Genomic DNA, 17,064 nt, shown 5'->3' with positions numbered 1-17,064 from the left:
TGGACCTGCAGCAGCATATCGGCACAGAACGAGCTCAGTTAATGATTGCTTTGAGGATCAGGTTCTGTCCAGCTGTAAACATATACTATTTGTTGGCGGTACTTCACTGTACTTACACGCAGTCAGTGGGAATTTTTGGCCTCTTTTACGCTGAAAGGCGTAAAAGAGGGGATGACTGCGTGTAATCCTTACTGATTAGTGTCAACTTTCCTTTCAGTGTAATGACGAGGAAGGACAGAGACGCATGTGGTGAAGACGGCTGAAGAGACGGGAACGGTGGATTTCTGCCCGCAAAGTATGCCAGAACTATTGATGCAGTTGGCTCCAGTGGATTTAATGGATGGCGCCAATCATTTACAACGCAGATGGTAAAAGTGGGCTTTCATCCACTTAAGTAGATGCAAAGAAAACATTTTGACTATATAGTGAGATTAAAGTATCTTCTGTTTTCAGAAGAACGCCAAAACTTTTAAGGTTCATTACCCTGCAAGATAGAAAAAGAGTGAGGTAGGTCAGATGTTACCTGAGTGTGAGACCCAGAGTCAGAGGGGATGGATGTGAACCACACTGGTCCATTTAACCCAAAAACCATCCTGTCACTTAAAACTCTGGGATTTTTCCTCAAACTGCTGCTGCTGCTCCAGAATGTGATACACAATCAAAGTTTAATGCAACATTGTCTCATAAGGACAGAAGCTGATGGGTTTCCAAACTTCACGTCAGAAGCAGGATCCCCTTTCTTTTTTAGGCTCCCCGTCCCTGCAGGACACACACAGGTAAGCTGAGCGTAAACATGTCATGTGAGGTATATGTAATCATGTGTATGTAGTGGCACCATGAGAAAAAAATAGCAGGATTTTCCTTAATATAAACCATGCCAAACTGTGTGGCTGCTACCAGTAAAATCACAAAGTAGTTTTTTAATTTAAATTAGCAAAGAAGGAAGACAACGTGCACTGAACATAATTAAGTTTTCTTTATACTTTTACATCTCCCACTGCAGTCCTTTGTACATGTGATATCCATTACATCCGATGCTAAAGTACAGATACAGTATAGGAAGGCTTACAGTCCACTCCTGCAGCTGGAGCATTTATTAATACTTGTGTAACTGTATTGGCATCTATGGATTTGTTTCCTTTAACCTTCGTGTCGTCCTGCCGGTCAAAATTGACCGGTTTTAAAGTTTGAAAATGTAAAAAAATATATATTTTCACAGTGAAACTTCTGACATTTTCAACATTTTTGGGAAATTTTTGAACATTTTTTGGTAGAAAAACGAAATGTTAAAAATGTTTCTTAAGAACATTCACATAAAAATCAACCAAAATCCAGTGAATTTTGCTGGATTTTGGTTGATTTTTATGTGAATGTTCTTAAAGAAAATATTAGAAGTTTTACTGATATGTAATCACTTTAGATATTTTTAGGATTTTTTTGGAAGATTTTTACTCATTTTATGAAAATAATTACACGAATTTTCTTACCAAATTTGTGGGATTTATTTAAAAATAAAACTTTTGAGGGAAACTTTTAAGGATTTATTGGAATTTTCTTCCTGAAGGTTTTGCAAATTTTCAGAAATTTGAATAATTTTTTTGTTGATTTTTTTTTTTTTCAGACCAGGAAACTGTTTTTCGGTGCCTGTAAACAACAGGAGGGTTAAATAAAGTGCTGGCTTCTATCTCGAGGCATTATGGTCGGCCGACCTCTTTCACTATTTACTTAAATGCTCAAGCAAATTAAAGCAAAAGTGCAAACATCCACTTGACTTTTATCCCGCAGCTATCCCTGGCTGATGGAGATGCTGCTTTGCCTCACTGGATGGTCTTTAGAAAACAGAGTAACCGTCTGGCTGGCTTGGCTCTGACTGAGGATTGTGGGATATATCGCCTTAAAGTGTCTGTGACTGGTGAGAGGTGTACGGCCCACTTTCATCTGCACATCCTGAACAGAACAGGGACCAACAGGAATCCAGTACGGTAAGAAATCACAACGCTTGACTACTTCATGAGGCGATAATATGTCCATTTACAGATTGTTGTGCTGCCACCAAGTGACCAAAACACATTTCAGTTTCATCTGGATACTGTAGTTTTTAGGAAACGTCAGTCAAACAGAGCTCTTCGAGTGTCGATACCATTATGATGATGGTGTATTCCTCATGTTCCTCTGATTGGAAAACCATGTCACCATAAGAAACTGGCTTCATCAGACTGTGGTTATACAGATGATACTTTGCTTGTGTGTTTTGTTTTATCTTTAGCAAATGGACTGCACTGAAAATATGAATGTAGGGAGGAGGAGAGTCTATAATCATGACTATTCTGTGTGTTAATAAGTTGTTATATGCAGTGGAATGTGTACTATGTAAGATACCAAACCATATAATATTTTATTATTATATGTGTCTTGTTGGTATGATACCAATATGTGATTTTTTTGGACATTATGGTTGGTCACACCTCTAGTTTTGGTCTTTTTGTGAAAATTACTGATGCTTTCGTATTTTTTCTTTGTGTCTAATAGCGACACTTTATCCTGCTCTGAAGAGGAAATGACCACCTGGGCGACCCTTCTCCTTCAGCTCAACCCTGCGACACTTGATGCCAACCAGCGCATCCGTTTGGTCACCACTATGGCCAGCTATCTGCGTCTACTGCTCAGCTATGTCTCTCTATTTTCACAAAGAAAACCTTTCATGCTAAAACAAGAGAAGCTCAGAGTTTGTAGACAAGGCGGACTTGCTGAGAAACAAGCTGTTGTAGGAGACGCTGCTGAGCTCGTGTGGCTCGTCGGTTGTCAAAAAGAGGAACGACTGTTGGATTTGGCTAAAGTACTGGAGCACAGCATGAAGACAGGAAGTTTGGCAAAGTTACTGGGAGCTCCAGTGTTGGGATGGAGGGTGATATGTGCAGCCGGTGAGGTGCGATATAAAGTTAAAAGAGACTTGCAAAAGCAGAGATTTACACCGACTCCTCATGCGATTGTTCCGCCTCCAACTTGGATCCAGCAGAGTGTGGAACTTAAACACATATATGCGCTTCCTTTAAAGCTGGAACCAAGTTTGTCAGCTATTTTGTTTCATATGAACCACATAGGGACGACACACATAAAGGATTCAGCTGTAAATGCTGTCATCTTTGACAGACAGACTTTCCTAGATTCATCCAAAAAAGTGTCCAAGTTGACTTGTGACGTGCATGCCTTTAAGATGCGTAACTCTCCACAACATATAAAGCAAACTGAGCTGCCTCCATCACAATTCAAACCTCTTACTGAAGTGACTGGTTGCATTGGACGAGTATCAGCAGTTACATTCTGGACCACAGAATTATTCGATTCACCCTTTTTGCCCAAACATCCGTCAACACTTGGTCACTCCACGCTGAACTTGGAAACTTTCTCAACACCACACAGTGTTTACTCCTCGCTGCCTCTGACCCGGGCCTCTCTCAGCGTCACCTCCACACTGACACATGAAGCCGCCGACACAGATTCGCTCGCCATTCGTCTGACCCGGCGACCTCCCCAGAGGGAAACCCCCTTCTGGAGCGAATCCTGGCCAGCCGACCGCACTGAGTCAGAGAGTCAGTCCTCAGTGAGCTCACAGGGTAGGTCTGCTGTTGTTGACTTCTTTATGACTATACGGGATTGTTCTGGGCGCTTAGTCATTCAGATCATATGTTTTAATGACTTGATCTCATTTGAAAGGGAGTCTGCAGCTGAACGGAGCTCGAGGGATGAATGAATGGAGGAACATATGGGCTAATGTAGTCAGAGAAGTATGGAAAACAAATGACTGTGTTAGACCTGTGAGTTATGTTGAGGGTCATATAGAGAAATACAGAATCATAAGTCCAGTGAATGTAAACACTCAGACATTTTTTAAAAGCTGCGTTAACTGATTTTCTGGCTTTCTAAGTTGCCATAGACACTCAAATCAGCCTCCGAGTTATTTCATTCTACGCTTTCTCCAGAAATGTCTTCAACTGTATCTCCTAATTGAAAAAAATCCACCATTTCGGGAAGTCCTTCTTTTAATTTTGGCATCATTCTGCTGTTTGTCTTCTGCTTATTTTTTTGTAAACAAGGCATTAAAATATTCCATAAGGTTTGGGAGTTGGGTTCACAAGCAAACAGTCACTTGAACTGTTGTTCTGTAAATTAGTAACTATAGAAGCCATAAATTTGGTGACTGAATACAATAAACGACTGTTGGAATTCTTTGTCAGTGGGGGTACTGAATAACTCATGACTGAAATAAAATGTTGGATTTTTCTCTCATAGGTCACACTGTCCATAAAGAAGAACCCATTAAAGACCTCAGTGCTGCCAAATCAGCGCCCCCTCGTCTCCCATCTGTTTTCCATCCACTTTCTATACTGATTTATTATGCCCCCATACTGAGCTCCTCATTTAAGACAATACCATCGCTGCCATCAGCAAACAAAACACCCCCTCCTGTGCTGTTCCCAGATGTGTCACCACACATAATAATGGAGCAGTTATCAGGAACGCGGCCTTTTGGTACAAATCGAAACGTGTCCTCAGCTACATCTGGGGTGAATCAGCCTTCGATGTCTCAGCTGAATGTAACAGATCAGGATGTGTCACCGACCTCGTTAGCGGGTCAGCTGATGATGTCTGCACAAACTGAACTCGAGTCTTCGCTGTCAACATCTTTGCTGTTCAGTCTGGAGCCCTCAGTGATGACATTAACTCCAGCTTTACCCTCCGAGTTTGGCGTTTTCAGTAGGCAGCATGAGACACCTGATATCACAGATCCATTATTTACTGAACAGTCTCTCAAAGTCTCATCATCTCAGATGCAGTTGCTTCAGGTGTTTTCCACACCTTCATTTCCTGATGTTGGTGTTTCTTCTTCGCAGCAGAACCTTGAAGATTTAAAGACAGAATCAAGGACAGAAGTTTATGTGGATCAAAATGGACTAGCACAGACATTACATTTAGGAGTTGTACTGGCGTCACTATTCCCAACGTCACTTTCTTTATCAGACCCTCCTCAAATGATTTCTGTCCCATCGATGTTCCAGGACAAATCTTTTACATCTTTACAATCCAGCAGTGGAAGAACGCATGCCATGCTGTCAGTGGAACAAACTATCCAAACACTGCTGCTTGAGAAATCCCAATTGTTTGAATCCTCCAAACCTTTTGCCACTGGAATCACAACAAGCACATTTTTCAATATCACACTCCTGACTAGAATTTCACCAGTCCTGAAAACAGTAGCAAAGACTTCTCCTTTGCCAGTAATTTGGACTACAAGACCAGCATCCGAGGGAAACGTTGATCCTACTGCTCCCTCTACTGCTCAGGAACCATACGCTACATCCTCCAGTCTACTAGCTCCGAGTTTACAGCCTTCATTTCCATTATGTGGTGTATTTATTGCACAGGATGTCAATAATTGTCCTCTAAAAATCAAAAGCACCTCTCTAGAATGTACATTGGAGCATGTTCTGACCTTTCTGACCAGTTACCTTCCTGGCCAGAAATATCCGACTGATTCGACCAAGACTTTGGTGAAACATTATTCATCACACCTCCTCTCAAGAAATGTTTTAGAGGAGCACACCAAGTCGAATGAATTTGCATCTTTTCCATCTTTCAGTGAAATGTCAGAAATAAATCGTGTAACCGTTAATCAACCAACGGACCTCCCAGAGATGTTGTCTGCTTTAGAAGGTAGTAGCTGCTCAGTAGTAACACATGCATCAGTAACTCTGAGCTCATCTGACCTCTGTGAAAACTTTGCCACTTCAGAGAACTCCTTGTTAATCTGGCAATCATTTGTTAGAAACAGCCGGATGTCAATCACAACAGCGCTTCCCACTCGGCAGATTCTATCGTGGAGTCCATCTATGAGTGCATCAGCCTCGTTACAAGATGTAGGCCTTTCCTCGTATAGAAGACAGAGCTCAGTCCAGCCAGCACACACTTCAACTTCCATCTCAAGTAAGCGTCGTTGTCTATGTCATTGAGCAAGACCTTTAAATCTCAGTAGCAGCTGTAGAAGTGGCTGAAGTCTTCAGATAAACATGACTGTGAGACAGAGCAGTGCCAGTAAACATTTCCTCTGTCAGCCAGTGCGATAATGTGACACCCGTTTGTGTGAATGCATGCTTTTCTATTTTAATGGCTTGTTTGTTTCGAATAACAATCTTAAGCCCAAACATTCTACAATTCTGCAATTTCATTTACGGTAGTTTTATTCTAGGCGACGTACATCTGAAAATCATATTTGAGGAGGTTGAAGCAGCAACTGTTTGTCATTTTTGCTTTTAAAATTCCTAAAGTGGTGAATCAATTATTAAAATAGTTGCAATTCTAATGTATAAATGTGTCTTTGATCAATTAAATGTTGTAGCTTTACAAAATATGCATGCAAAATAGGAACCTACAAAAAATGGGCTCCTGTTTATAGCACTACTGCTGGTCAAATGCTCCACAAGGTTTCTTTAACATACTTTCTGTAGCTACAGTTCTCTACTTTCAGCACTGAATTAAAAATATCTAATTTGTTGGTATTTTTATTTGTAAACATGTTTGTTTAAATTAAGTAACTTAACATAACTTGATTTTCGATTCCAGGTTCCCTGAATCTTCCACCCAAAGTGTTGCAGTCTATTCCAGCTCTAATGGCCACTGTTGGCTTCCCCTTCCACTACACGATTCCACCTAAAACCTTTGTGGATCCAGAGGACGGTGAGGCAGGCGCTCTGTTCCTGGAGATGCAGCTGATTGATGGTCCACCCGTCGCTACGGGTACCTGGCTGGCCCTGGATGGTTTAGAGCTTCATGGTGTTCCTCTTGAGGTGGACCTTCAGTTTGCTCCTCAGGATCTCCTCCTGGTGGCCCGGGATAGTCAGGGCTTGGCCGCCTGGCTGCCTCTGCCTCTGACTCTGGATCTGCATCGCAGCCCTGTTAACCCGTGCCACATCTTCACCCTGACAGCTCAACGCAGCCTCCACTCCATGCTCCTCCACCGCCACAGGGTGGAGCTACTGCTGAGGAAACTATCTAGCTTCTTCAACAGCTCCAGCAGCTTCCATCTTTCTGTTGTTTCTATGATGCCTGGGTCCACGGTGGTGTCTTGGTACAACTATACTCTGTGTAAAACAGGCCATGGTAGAGGATCACACTGCCATGCTGATCAAGTACGAGGTATGTGGCTGGCAATGAGCTCTGCAGATGGATCAGTCAATGCTGGATTCAGAGAAGCAATGCTTCCAGAGTTCCTTATTACCAACGTAGCATCTGTGAGATTCAGACAGGATTGTTTTCCCAACATTCTTACATTTGGTAGTTCAACTCCTGCTGTCCAAACAACACTGGGTCCAGGTTTAGGGACCAATACTTCCCTCAGTCCCTCCTCTAACACTCAAGCCACTGTATCTCCAGCTGTCACTCCCACTTCACAACAGACAGACTCGTATCAATGGATGGCCGGCGTGTTGACAGCTCTCCTTATCGTCTGTCTCCTCATCTTAATCATCCTTCTCATTGCTGTAATTCTCTATTTCTGCAAAGGTCATGGAAGGTCCAGAATAGTAGCCATCTGGCCTGCAGGCAGGCTGCTCTCAATTCAAAGCAGAGATCTGACAGCCATAAGACCAAGACGACCTCCAATATTCCAGCCTGAGCTTCCTCCTCCTCCGCTGAGACTGTGGATCAACCTCTCACACGAGGACGAGTGGCAACTACCATCAGCTTATGACAAGATACTACAGCCACGTCCTCCACAGTATGACTTTTCGAGCATATAAGAATAGAAAACTTATGTGCGGCAAAACAACCTCACATTTTAAGTCCAGTGTTTGGGAAATTCTATGAACTAGATCAGCCTTGTATTTTTGAAACAGAACAAAGGGTGTTTTACCATTGAAGTGCTACCTTTTACTGCCAGTAAAAATATTTTTTCTTCACAATTCTAAAGGAAAGTATCTGGAGGCACAGCATTCACAATTTTCATTAAGGCCACATTCAAAGGATAAACACAAAAATGTAAAATAATTTCTTAAACCTCAGTTTGAAGGGTAGAAACTGCTGGAATGGCTGCTTCTGTGAAACCAGTCTCACATTTTGTGTCTATAAAATGTATATATTCACCAATTTCATGTCTTTATCTCACACTGATCACTTCAGGTATACATTTGTTTCCTCCTGTTTAAAATGAAGGTTTTTGTCGAAATTTAAGTTAATACCAATATATAATAATTTGACTTGTGCAAAACTCAACGGCAATGTTCTCTACTGACAGCTTTATTGTGTAACACAATATGTGAACAGCATATCTACAAAATCACGGGTAAAAAATTATAAATTCCATGTTAAAGTTCACTGTCTGTTTCATTTGGTGTCCCTGTTCAGGGAGCGTAAGTTGACATCCAAGTCTGAAAAAACACTGTGGTCCACAATCTCATCCTGGGAAAAGTTGAAGCAACAGGTCTGTGGAGACATCATCTGGAGGCCTTCCCATTTTCATGAACATCCATCCTGTACACAGGGAAAAGATCAACAGATTGATTAAAAGACAAAACATATAGACAGACATAGGTAGTCTGATACTGCGTGTGTGTACAGGATAAAGACATACGAAGCAGTCAGGACATGTTCAGTGTGCCAGCATTAGATTTCAAGTGATCGCTTTTTCACCACACACCCATTCTCATCTTTGAGGTGCTGATACAACTCGAACTTGTTGTTCACAGAGCTCGCTCTTCCAACAAACTCTTGGTGCTTCCTGGAATTGGCTGCAGTGATGCGGTTGGTCCACATGGTGAGAAGTGAGACGGGACCTGTGGAGGCAACAGGAAATGCTCAGTAAAAACCACTGACCGCAGTTTGTTTAGAAAAAAAAAGGGGGATTTGCGGTCCTAATTTTCAAATGTGTATGTACAAAATGTTACTTTCTGTGGAGGCTATGAACAGTAATGCTAATTAAGAAAAAAGTTAATATAAAAGTCAAGACATTCATGTGAATATCGTGTGAGGTCTAATTTTTATCCTGGTAAATGCTCCTATGCAAAATTTTCTAAGAAAATCATCAAGCCAGCTGGTAAGATCTGTCCTCATGTGAAAGTTTGTCACTGATTTCTCTTTTTCTGTGTCTGTCCCATGCAGAGATATGAGGATGATCGCTGGCACCTTTTGCTCTCTCTGGAGGCTGAACTTCCTCTGTGGTCAGACGAGGCTTTTTGTTCAGCGGCTCTGGTGAGTCTGGAGAATCCTTGATCACTTCTGACTCCTGATCTTCTTTATCCAGCAAACCTTTTAGCCTATAGAACAGTGCACATGAGGAAACACAAATAACAATGGATTTTGGTCTGATTAGAGTCTGTGTAATACTAAAAAGCTGCTTTTCTGATTTCTTCTACTTCTAAAATATTTTCTCATATAAACAAACTAAAGACAGACACAGAAGTCCTGCTGACCTCTCGGATTCCTGCCAGCTTTTGTCATCCGTCTCCTTGTTTCCATTTTTCTCCGTCCTGTCCTCCCTCTCCTCTCTCTTCCTCCCTCTCTTCTTCCTCTCCTCCTCCTCTGGGGGTTTGCTGCGACAGGCGATGATACAGTCCAAAACTCTCTGGTGTCTGTCAGTGGCTCCGGCGTGAGTCTTTACTAATGTTTCCAGCTCGTTCCACATTATACGGTACTGTTCGTCCCTGAAGATAATAATATAGAAAAATTATAAAGACTGTTCACATTCAGAAACTGTGTGGTTGGTGCTTTTTTGTAAAAATGTCCTCAAAGCTGAATAAATACCTCTTGGGGCCTTTGCCTCGGGATCCCACTGTGGAAATGGGGAGAGGATCGTTCTTTCTCTCCATATCCACCAGGTTGTAGACGGTCTTCTGGCAGGTCAGAACGTCCTCCTCAGTCAGGGTCTCTTTAACTATCAGGTTAGCCAGAGGAACCACCTAGAGGAGGAAAAGAAGGAGACACAGAAGGTGCTAAAGGATGGGCCCACATGGAAACTAGCACAGTGTAAATTCTCATTAAGAATACAGTCTTTGGAGGATCACTTCTATGATAAAAATCGTTCGTAGAATTTGAGAGAAATCTGAACTCCAGTAGAACCCCGGTATCCTTATATTGTGCTCACTGCCTGCATGTTGAAGATGGTGGTCTGGGAGATGATCATCGGCCAGTATCTGGTGTGACGTTCCAGCTGAGCTTTGGCCCTCTCAGCCGGCAGCTTCCCTGAGGGATCATGGGTAGACTCTGAAACAGGAGTCAGCCGGTTCTCCCTCATAAATTCACCAAAATCCTGAGAGGAAAAACCAGTGTTGATCAGAATCATTTATTTTGTTGTGTGTTTTCACTCTGTCGCTGTGAGCCGGACTTACAGTGATTCTGTAGTCCGTCACTCGGCCTCCGCAGCCCTCGCTGATGGAAGGCGGATCCTCTAAGGTGGAGCGGTTGCTGTTGAGCACATGCAGGAAGATCTCACCTCCGTGGCTGCTGAGCATGTGGCTGATGACCTTTGAACCCGACTTCCTCGGCTGCTCCAGCAGCACTGATCGACCTGTCAGTCAGAGAGGTAACCAATCAGCAACTCAATCAGTCTGCAGATCAAAGCAGTGCAGTAAATGGCAGCGTTTAGGAGAATCTTTGCTTTTAGTGTAAAGATAACTTTTGTAAATGTCATCAGGCATCTCAGGAACTGCACAGCTTCAATACTAGACAAAGTAGACGATAAATATAGGTTTAAAGAAAAGCTCACCGTTCAGGAGAAAGTTTGTCAAACAAGACGAGGGGCGACTGTTTACGTCTGTGGGGGAGATGCGATAAGCTCCTGTGCAGTAGTGCAGCTCTGAGGTGGAGAAACAAACACATATACTGATTAACAACAAACTCTGACGTCCTTTAACCACAGTTATATCAGTCAGTTTCTACATACTTCATCAATATTGAATTCTTTGTTGCTGTATGGCTTTTCTTACATTTGAACTACTTCAATATGCAATGTTTACGGCTGCTTCATATGTCCATGAATAATATTTCCAATTAAATGATTTAGCAAACGAAGACACATCACCTCACATGACATTAGGCTAATAATAAAAAAAGTAACTTTCTAACTAAATATTTTTAGAATGTTAACCAGTAAGAACTTGTGTCTGTTTCTCCCACCTATGGTGTTGGTTCGTGGAGTGCACCATTTCAGTGTAACAGTCTCTTTAAGTCCATTTTCTCGAGTGCTGGTGCCGGCCATATGCAAATCTCCTGCACAACACAAAGACAACACATCAGTTATTATTTGTTTATGAGACCATTAAGGAGCAAAGAACCTGTAGATTGATTCCCAATGAAGTGCTCATGATATAAACAGCGACAGTTACAGTTTAGAGATCATAACATCACTTTCTGAACCTGCTGCACTGCTTGAATGTCTCACTTTGATTTATTTACCCACCACTTTTAAAGAACTCCAGGTGAGCGTCTCTGTGATGCAGGAGCTCAACGTCATAATTAGCGGATGTGTTGGCATGCTGCTCTTCCTGCCCGTCCACAGAGACAAGAACAAATGCAGGTCAGTGCGACGTCGGCTCTTAAAACGTGCAAACGTACACACAAACACACACGTATATGCACAAACACACATTGACACTGCTGATTTCATGTTCCAAAGGGGAAAATGATGACGGACAAAGTAAAAGGAAAATGTCGGCTTGCTCAGTGACTCAAGCATGTTTTCTCCTGTTTACATCAGACACTAGTGTTGAATGTAAATGTGGTTTACTTCACACAATGCACAGCTTCTACTGGAGCCTGCGGTTGTTTGACAATAGCTTTACACAGTGTAATTAGGGCTCAAGCCAAAACATGAGGCCTGGCGACCACTGAATGCTGACAACACTGTAGAGTTGGAAGGTGGGAGAATAGAAATATCTAAAGGTGGAATCAAGTTAAACATTTAAGGGATGGTCATGTTTAAGAACTAGTTACCAAGACAGCACAATGGATCACACCGAGACACTAAATGGAGAAGTGTTCGTCATGGGAAGAGGAGGGTTTAAAGGGACGAGGGGGGACAGAGACCACGGGGGAGTTTGAACATATTTTAAGATAAACACACCTAACAGACACTGACAGGATTTATTAAGTCAGAAGAGGCAGCGCTGGTCATAAAAAGAGTTGAATGCAACACTCAGATTATGCAGGGATTTTTGTGTGTTTGCAATAAATAACATTTTTTTAAACCTCCCCCCGACAAAAACAGATTCAAACTAAATCTTGATTCAATTTAATCATCGGTTTAATTCCAGTTTAAACTTTGACATCAAACTCTGCATTCACATGAGACCAGAGTTGCCTGTCCTTTACTTGAGTCTCGCCAGCAAATCCGTAGAGCAACATCAGTAGAAATTAATGGTAAGACTGTTCGCAACAGTAGAGCTTAAAAAAAAAATACACTACATGTTGTAAACTCTGCCCCTTCCTCAATTTGATGTGTGTGTGATCAGGGTACTAACCTGTTCGCAAACATTTAATGTGGGCTAGCAAAACAGAAAATACAGCATGAAACCAGCAGCAGGTTCACAGTCAAATCAACATGCAGATGAGATAAACAAAAAAAAAAGATGAGACTGTAGAGTTTAATGAGTTATTATAGAGGAGGAAAGGCTTAAGCAAGCAAAAAAGAAAAGTGTGAGGGAGAAAATAACTTAAAAGTAAGCAATTAATCAAATGAAAAAGTGAGCAATGCATCGTATCGTGAACATGACAAGACTTTTATACCAGTAGCAGGAAATAAAACATGTAAAAATTTTATGTAGGTTAACATTTTAGCGAGGGATGTGCAAGACAAAAAGCAAGAAGACGCAGCTGTTTACCTTCATGGGGATGTTTGTTATGGTGGTGGAAGTCAAGTCAAAGTGCTGCTGGACCAAAATGTTGAGTTTAGTGGCCAAGTGCCGCCCAGCACGAACACTGTGAACCTCGCTGGTGAGCAGAGGAGAAATCTGAAGGACAGTGAGATGAAACGGCATTAAATGCCACGTTTTCACATTCTTATTGGTTCATTTTGAATCTGAGCTCTAAGCTTCGCGCTCACCTCTTTCTTGGGTCGATCGGACACCAGCGTGTCCTCACCCTGTGGGTAGATGTGAACAAGAACCAGCTCACACTGCTGGATGGACATCAGCCTAAAACCCAAACAATTAATTAAAAATTAAATACTTATCAACATGTCAATACCACACAGTGTACTTCATATTTCATCCAAGTTTAACCTGTTAGAGCCACACCTTTATCACTTTAACAAGTCCACGTGCCATCACGTTGCATGTTGTCTTCTACTGACCTGTCTGAACCTGCTGCCATCTTGTTTTGATCTAAAATAGTCTCCTGGATGCAGTCCTCCAGCATGCGCACATGAGTGTCACTGTAGGATAAAACACAAGAAGAGCCAGGATAAATAATATCCTTTAGATAGCAGCAAACACAAGTAAACAGCTGCACAAAGGGAAATATTTTAATTTACTGAAAAAGTCAAACATTGTCTTACTTCATGTATTTGTGAGTTAAATAGAGCTGAAACATTTAATCAGTCAGTTGTCAAGTATTCAGGTAATTGCAAACTTTTTGATAAACAGTTTACTACTTTTGTTTATTTTTTTTGAAAGTTGAATTCCTCTGATTCCTGCTTCTTAAATTTGAATAACATTTGCCTTCTTTCTTTCTCTGACAGCACACTAAATGTATTTGGATTGTGGACAAAACATCATCTTCATCGACTTTTTTTAAATCACTTCTTAAAACCCACTTTTATAGACTCCCCTACAAATAAAGTTCTCTTTTTTCATTCTCTGCCTTTTTATCCCTTGTAGAACTGTCACTGCTTGCAGTCCCTCTCTCTAACCTCTTGATCTTAATCTATTTCTATCTTTTATTTTCTCTTCAGCTTCTCTCTTGCGTCATGTCGTCCTTTTAACCAGATTTTAATTAGCTATACATTACTCGAGAAAATAGTTGACATATTAATCGGTAATGAAAATAATTTGGCGCTTCTTTTCTAGTCTGTTCTTCTGGGCGTTCCATCGCCCTCTTAGCTCTGCATAGTGTGTTCTAATCTTCACCGCTGGAGCAGTGATAAGAATGTAATTAATGTCTAAAATTAGCTTACAGCCTAACCAACTTTGAACAAGGTTTCTAGAACAATCAGTCCTCCAGCTGTTACTATGTGCATCTGTGACACCAAGATAGAGGTACTGATTCAGCTCCATAAATTCAGGCTGTTTTTGTTTTGGGCTACATCATACTGTTAAGTGTCTAATATATTTTTATCCACTATATAAATAAATGAGAGGGACAAAATGTGAAATGTGAGCTTTAGCCAAATCTGCATAATCTTATCAGTGCCTGCAGATGATCTTCTTGCACGTTATTCAGTGTTTACCTTTTGGCGTTAGTCAGGCAGATGATACGGCCTCTATTGGCGACTCTCTCCGCTGTGTCCATCAGAGCAGTGCGCCTCTCGTGCTGCAGCTCCGTAATCTTGCACAATGACTCCACAGCAGCAACCAGCCCGTGTAAGATGCTGCAACACTCCGGGTCTTCACGAGGGTTTGGAGGCCCAACGGCTGCGAGAGCGGACATTAGCTGTGACGAGGGAGAGAAAATACTTAATCCTATTACGAGCTTGTTCTGAAGAAGACTTGCGCAAAAAATGCTAGCGCTGTCATTTACTGGAGATATAGCACTTCTCCAAAATGCTGAATTTTATTGCAGTGGATTACCTCATGCGTGCTCTGATCTTCTCGCCTCCAGCTATTCAATATGTGGAACTCTGAGTCACTCACAATGTAATTAACCTGTAAAAGAAAGACAAAATGTCAGTGGTTTTGTTTTGCACTATAACTAAATTAATTAAAACTTCCCAACCATCTCATACATTAGATTTCTCCAGTCTTTTAGCTGCAGCACTTAAGTGAAGCCACAGAAACAACATTTCAGAGTCAATACCAAGAAACTAACCAGTTTGTCCTTTGGATAAATATCATAGAGGATCCGACAGTATTCCATGGAGCACTCCACAGCGCAGGTCCACAGGGATTTGGACACGGGGGCCAAAGGGATGACCCCTTGAGCTCGGCTCTTTGTCAACACATCACACTCCACCTGCTGACGACTGGACTCTGCCATGTAGGGACAGTGGTCCACTACGAAGACAGTCTTGTGTGCCACTGAGAACATCTTCATTTTTCAAACCTTTAGGGTGCGCTGAACTGTGAAAGTAGTAAAAGAACAGATTAATGTTAAGCTCTGCATGCATTTTTCCTCCTCTGTTTTGCTGTTAAATGTGAACTGAAATCTGATGTCCCCATTTGTCACAATCAAATATGCAGTACTGTAAATGCAGACTGAACTAAAATATAAACACAGCATGCAAAAGGTCTTCTTTACTGGCTTAGAGGAGCAAGTCGAAGGTCATCATTAACTCTAAGTGTTGTAGATCTGTGGCAATACACAATACAATTGACCCTAACCCTTATCATATTGACTTGTGATCTCTGGTCTCAATCTATGTACTGAATTTAATAAATACTACATGCTGTGTTTCTATTTTTTTTTTTCAGTATACAGTATCTAATCCGTATATCCCATGAATTGTTGTGGGACTGTAGACAAAGGTTGGTAGGAATGACTGCATGAAGCAATCTTGGTGTGAATGGATGAGCAACATGTGAATTATAATTTTGTGTCTGGTCATTAACACATCTCCATCTTTACAGGATCATTTGGACCCAGCAGCAGCAACTCAAAAGTGAGACTCTAGTTTCCACCAACATCTTAAAAACAATAACCTGGCAATAGCCAGATTAATAATTGTGTAGTACTTGATAGTACTCCACAATGAACTCACAAATATCGCGAGAAATCAACTTGCTGGCAAGGGTATAAAAACAATACACTGGTTAAAAGTATTAAATTACATTACAATGGTCGAGGCGATTTAAATAAATGCATATGCATTCAGACCAACGTAGAACATAAACACAACCTAACGTGACCAAGACCTAGAAAAAAAACCCGAGTTGCATAGTTTTTTCGTATTACATATGTATGACAGCGATCACATTCAGGTTCGATCCACGTCCACTTTGGTTTTACCGCTACAAAAATAAATGGGCGCTAACAGGCTTATCATTCCATCACTAGTGTTTCATCTTCATAAATGTTCATATTACCTGTTGGTCAGTGAATGTCAACTCACCTGGAGAAAAAAAAACTTGTCAGCCGACCGCTTTCCGCCTATGAAACAATCGGAACCGTTTTCCACAACCTGCTGCTCCCCTTTGGCAGTTAAACTTGTTATCCGGCTACCAAGCGGAGGTCCTAATCAGTCTCAGGACATGTTAATCACCAAACGTTAGCAGGCTGACATCACACGACCTGCCACAGTAGCATGCATGTCACCGCGTTAGCCTGCTAGCTAACACTAACCGGAATCATTTGTTTGCTGATTCACGTTTATAACCGCCGATATGGACATTTACTCATCATGGCATTTGTTTACTGCTAAGATAAACGTCCTCTAATCAAACCACTTCCAAACTATCATCACCTAACTGTTTTTACGCATTTGGAAAGGAAAAGAACAAACAATACACTTCCAGGCGTTGGAAGCTAGCAGGTTTGTTATTGGCGGAAATATGTCCGGTGGTGTTCCGTCGCCGTTATCCTTCCGGTAGCGGAGAAGTAAATCTGCGAAATGGTTCCTATCTCCGTTTGTGTGCTTGGCTCCCCTTTAGGTTGCCTTAAAGTTTACAACAGGTACGAGGTAGAAAAGAGGTAGAAATAGATTTTACAGAGCAACAGAGTGACATTTCGAATATATCTCGATGTTTTTATTTTTTATCTCCACGGAATGTTAAAGTGTTAGACTCGGGCGACAATACAATTCTTGCGACCGGGCTGCTAAAAATTCTCAACCCAAATAAGTAATTTAACGTGAAAAAGTTACATTTTTCCCTCGCACAGACTTAAATTCCACTTCCGTTCGTATGTTATTTTAATTGCTGTTTGAAC

At 41.5% G+C, this 17,064-nt stretch overlaps 2 protein-coding genes across 6 annotated transcripts in view; one reads left to right on the top strand and one right to left on the bottom strand.

The window, feature by feature from the left end:
• Window positions 1-8,367, top strand: part of LOC110967438 (zinc finger protein 197-like) — a 41,073-nt gene extending 32,706 nt beyond the window's left edge. For 2 of the 4 annotated variants that reach the window (XM_051947349.1, XM_022217031.2), the window contains exons 3-7: window positions 218-776; window positions 1,786-1,982; window positions 2,530-3,614; window positions 4,291-5,982; window positions 6,619-8,367. In XM_051947349.1, coding sequence (XP_051803309.1) covers window positions 552-776; window positions 1,786-1,982; window positions 2,530-3,614; window positions 4,291-5,982; window positions 6,619-7,793 — 4,374 coding nt within the window. In that variant the 5' untranslated portion in view covers window positions 218-551 and the 3' untranslated portion in view covers window positions 7,794-8,367. Of the gene's footprint in view, window positions 1-217; window positions 777-1,785; window positions 1,983-2,529; window positions 3,615-4,290; window positions 5,983-6,618 lie in introns of those variants that run through there. The other 2 variants (XR_007941786.1, XR_007941779.1) reach the window with 1 other exon arrangement.
• Window positions 8,270-16,714, bottom strand: ints13 (integrator complex subunit 13). Of its 2 annotated transcripts, XM_022217032.2 has the most exons (18): window positions 16,250-16,714; window positions 15,010-15,260; window positions 14,772-14,846; window positions 14,432-14,634; window positions 13,337-13,417; window positions 13,088-13,178; window positions 12,867-12,995; window positions 12,507-12,530; window positions 11,447-11,531; window positions 11,164-11,256; window positions 10,754-10,843; window positions 10,377-10,555; window positions 10,133-10,297; window positions 9,793-9,947; window positions 9,462-9,692; window positions 9,175-9,305; window positions 8,690-8,825; window positions 8,270-8,523 (listed from the first exon to the last, which is right to left on the bottom strand). In XM_022217032.2, the coding sequence occupies exons 2-18, from the start codon at window positions 15,232-15,234 to the stop codon at window positions 8,487-8,489; spliced, it is 2,130 nt and encodes a 709-aa protein (XP_022072724.1). In that variant the 5' UTR covers window positions 15,235-15,260; window positions 16,250-16,714; the 3' UTR covers window positions 8,270-8,486. The 2 variants fall into 2 exon arrangements, with proteins under 2 accessions (XP_022072724.1, XP_022072726.1); XM_022217034.2 differs by lacking the exon at window positions 12,507-12,530.
• Between the last annotated feature and the right edge of the window lie 350 nt (window positions 16,715-17,064).

The sequence above is a fragment of the Acanthochromis polyacanthus genome, chromosome 1 (genome assembly GCF_021347895.1).
Source record: "Acanthochromis polyacanthus isolate Apoly-LR-REF ecotype Palm Island chromosome 1, KAUST_Apoly_ChrSc, whole genome shotgun sequence".
NCBI lineage: Eukaryota > Metazoa > Chordata > Actinopteri > Pomacentridae > Acanthochromis > Acanthochromis polyacanthus.
The sequence above is the reverse complement of the archived record's forward strand: the minus strand, read 5'-3'. Positions and strand labels throughout refer to the sequence as shown.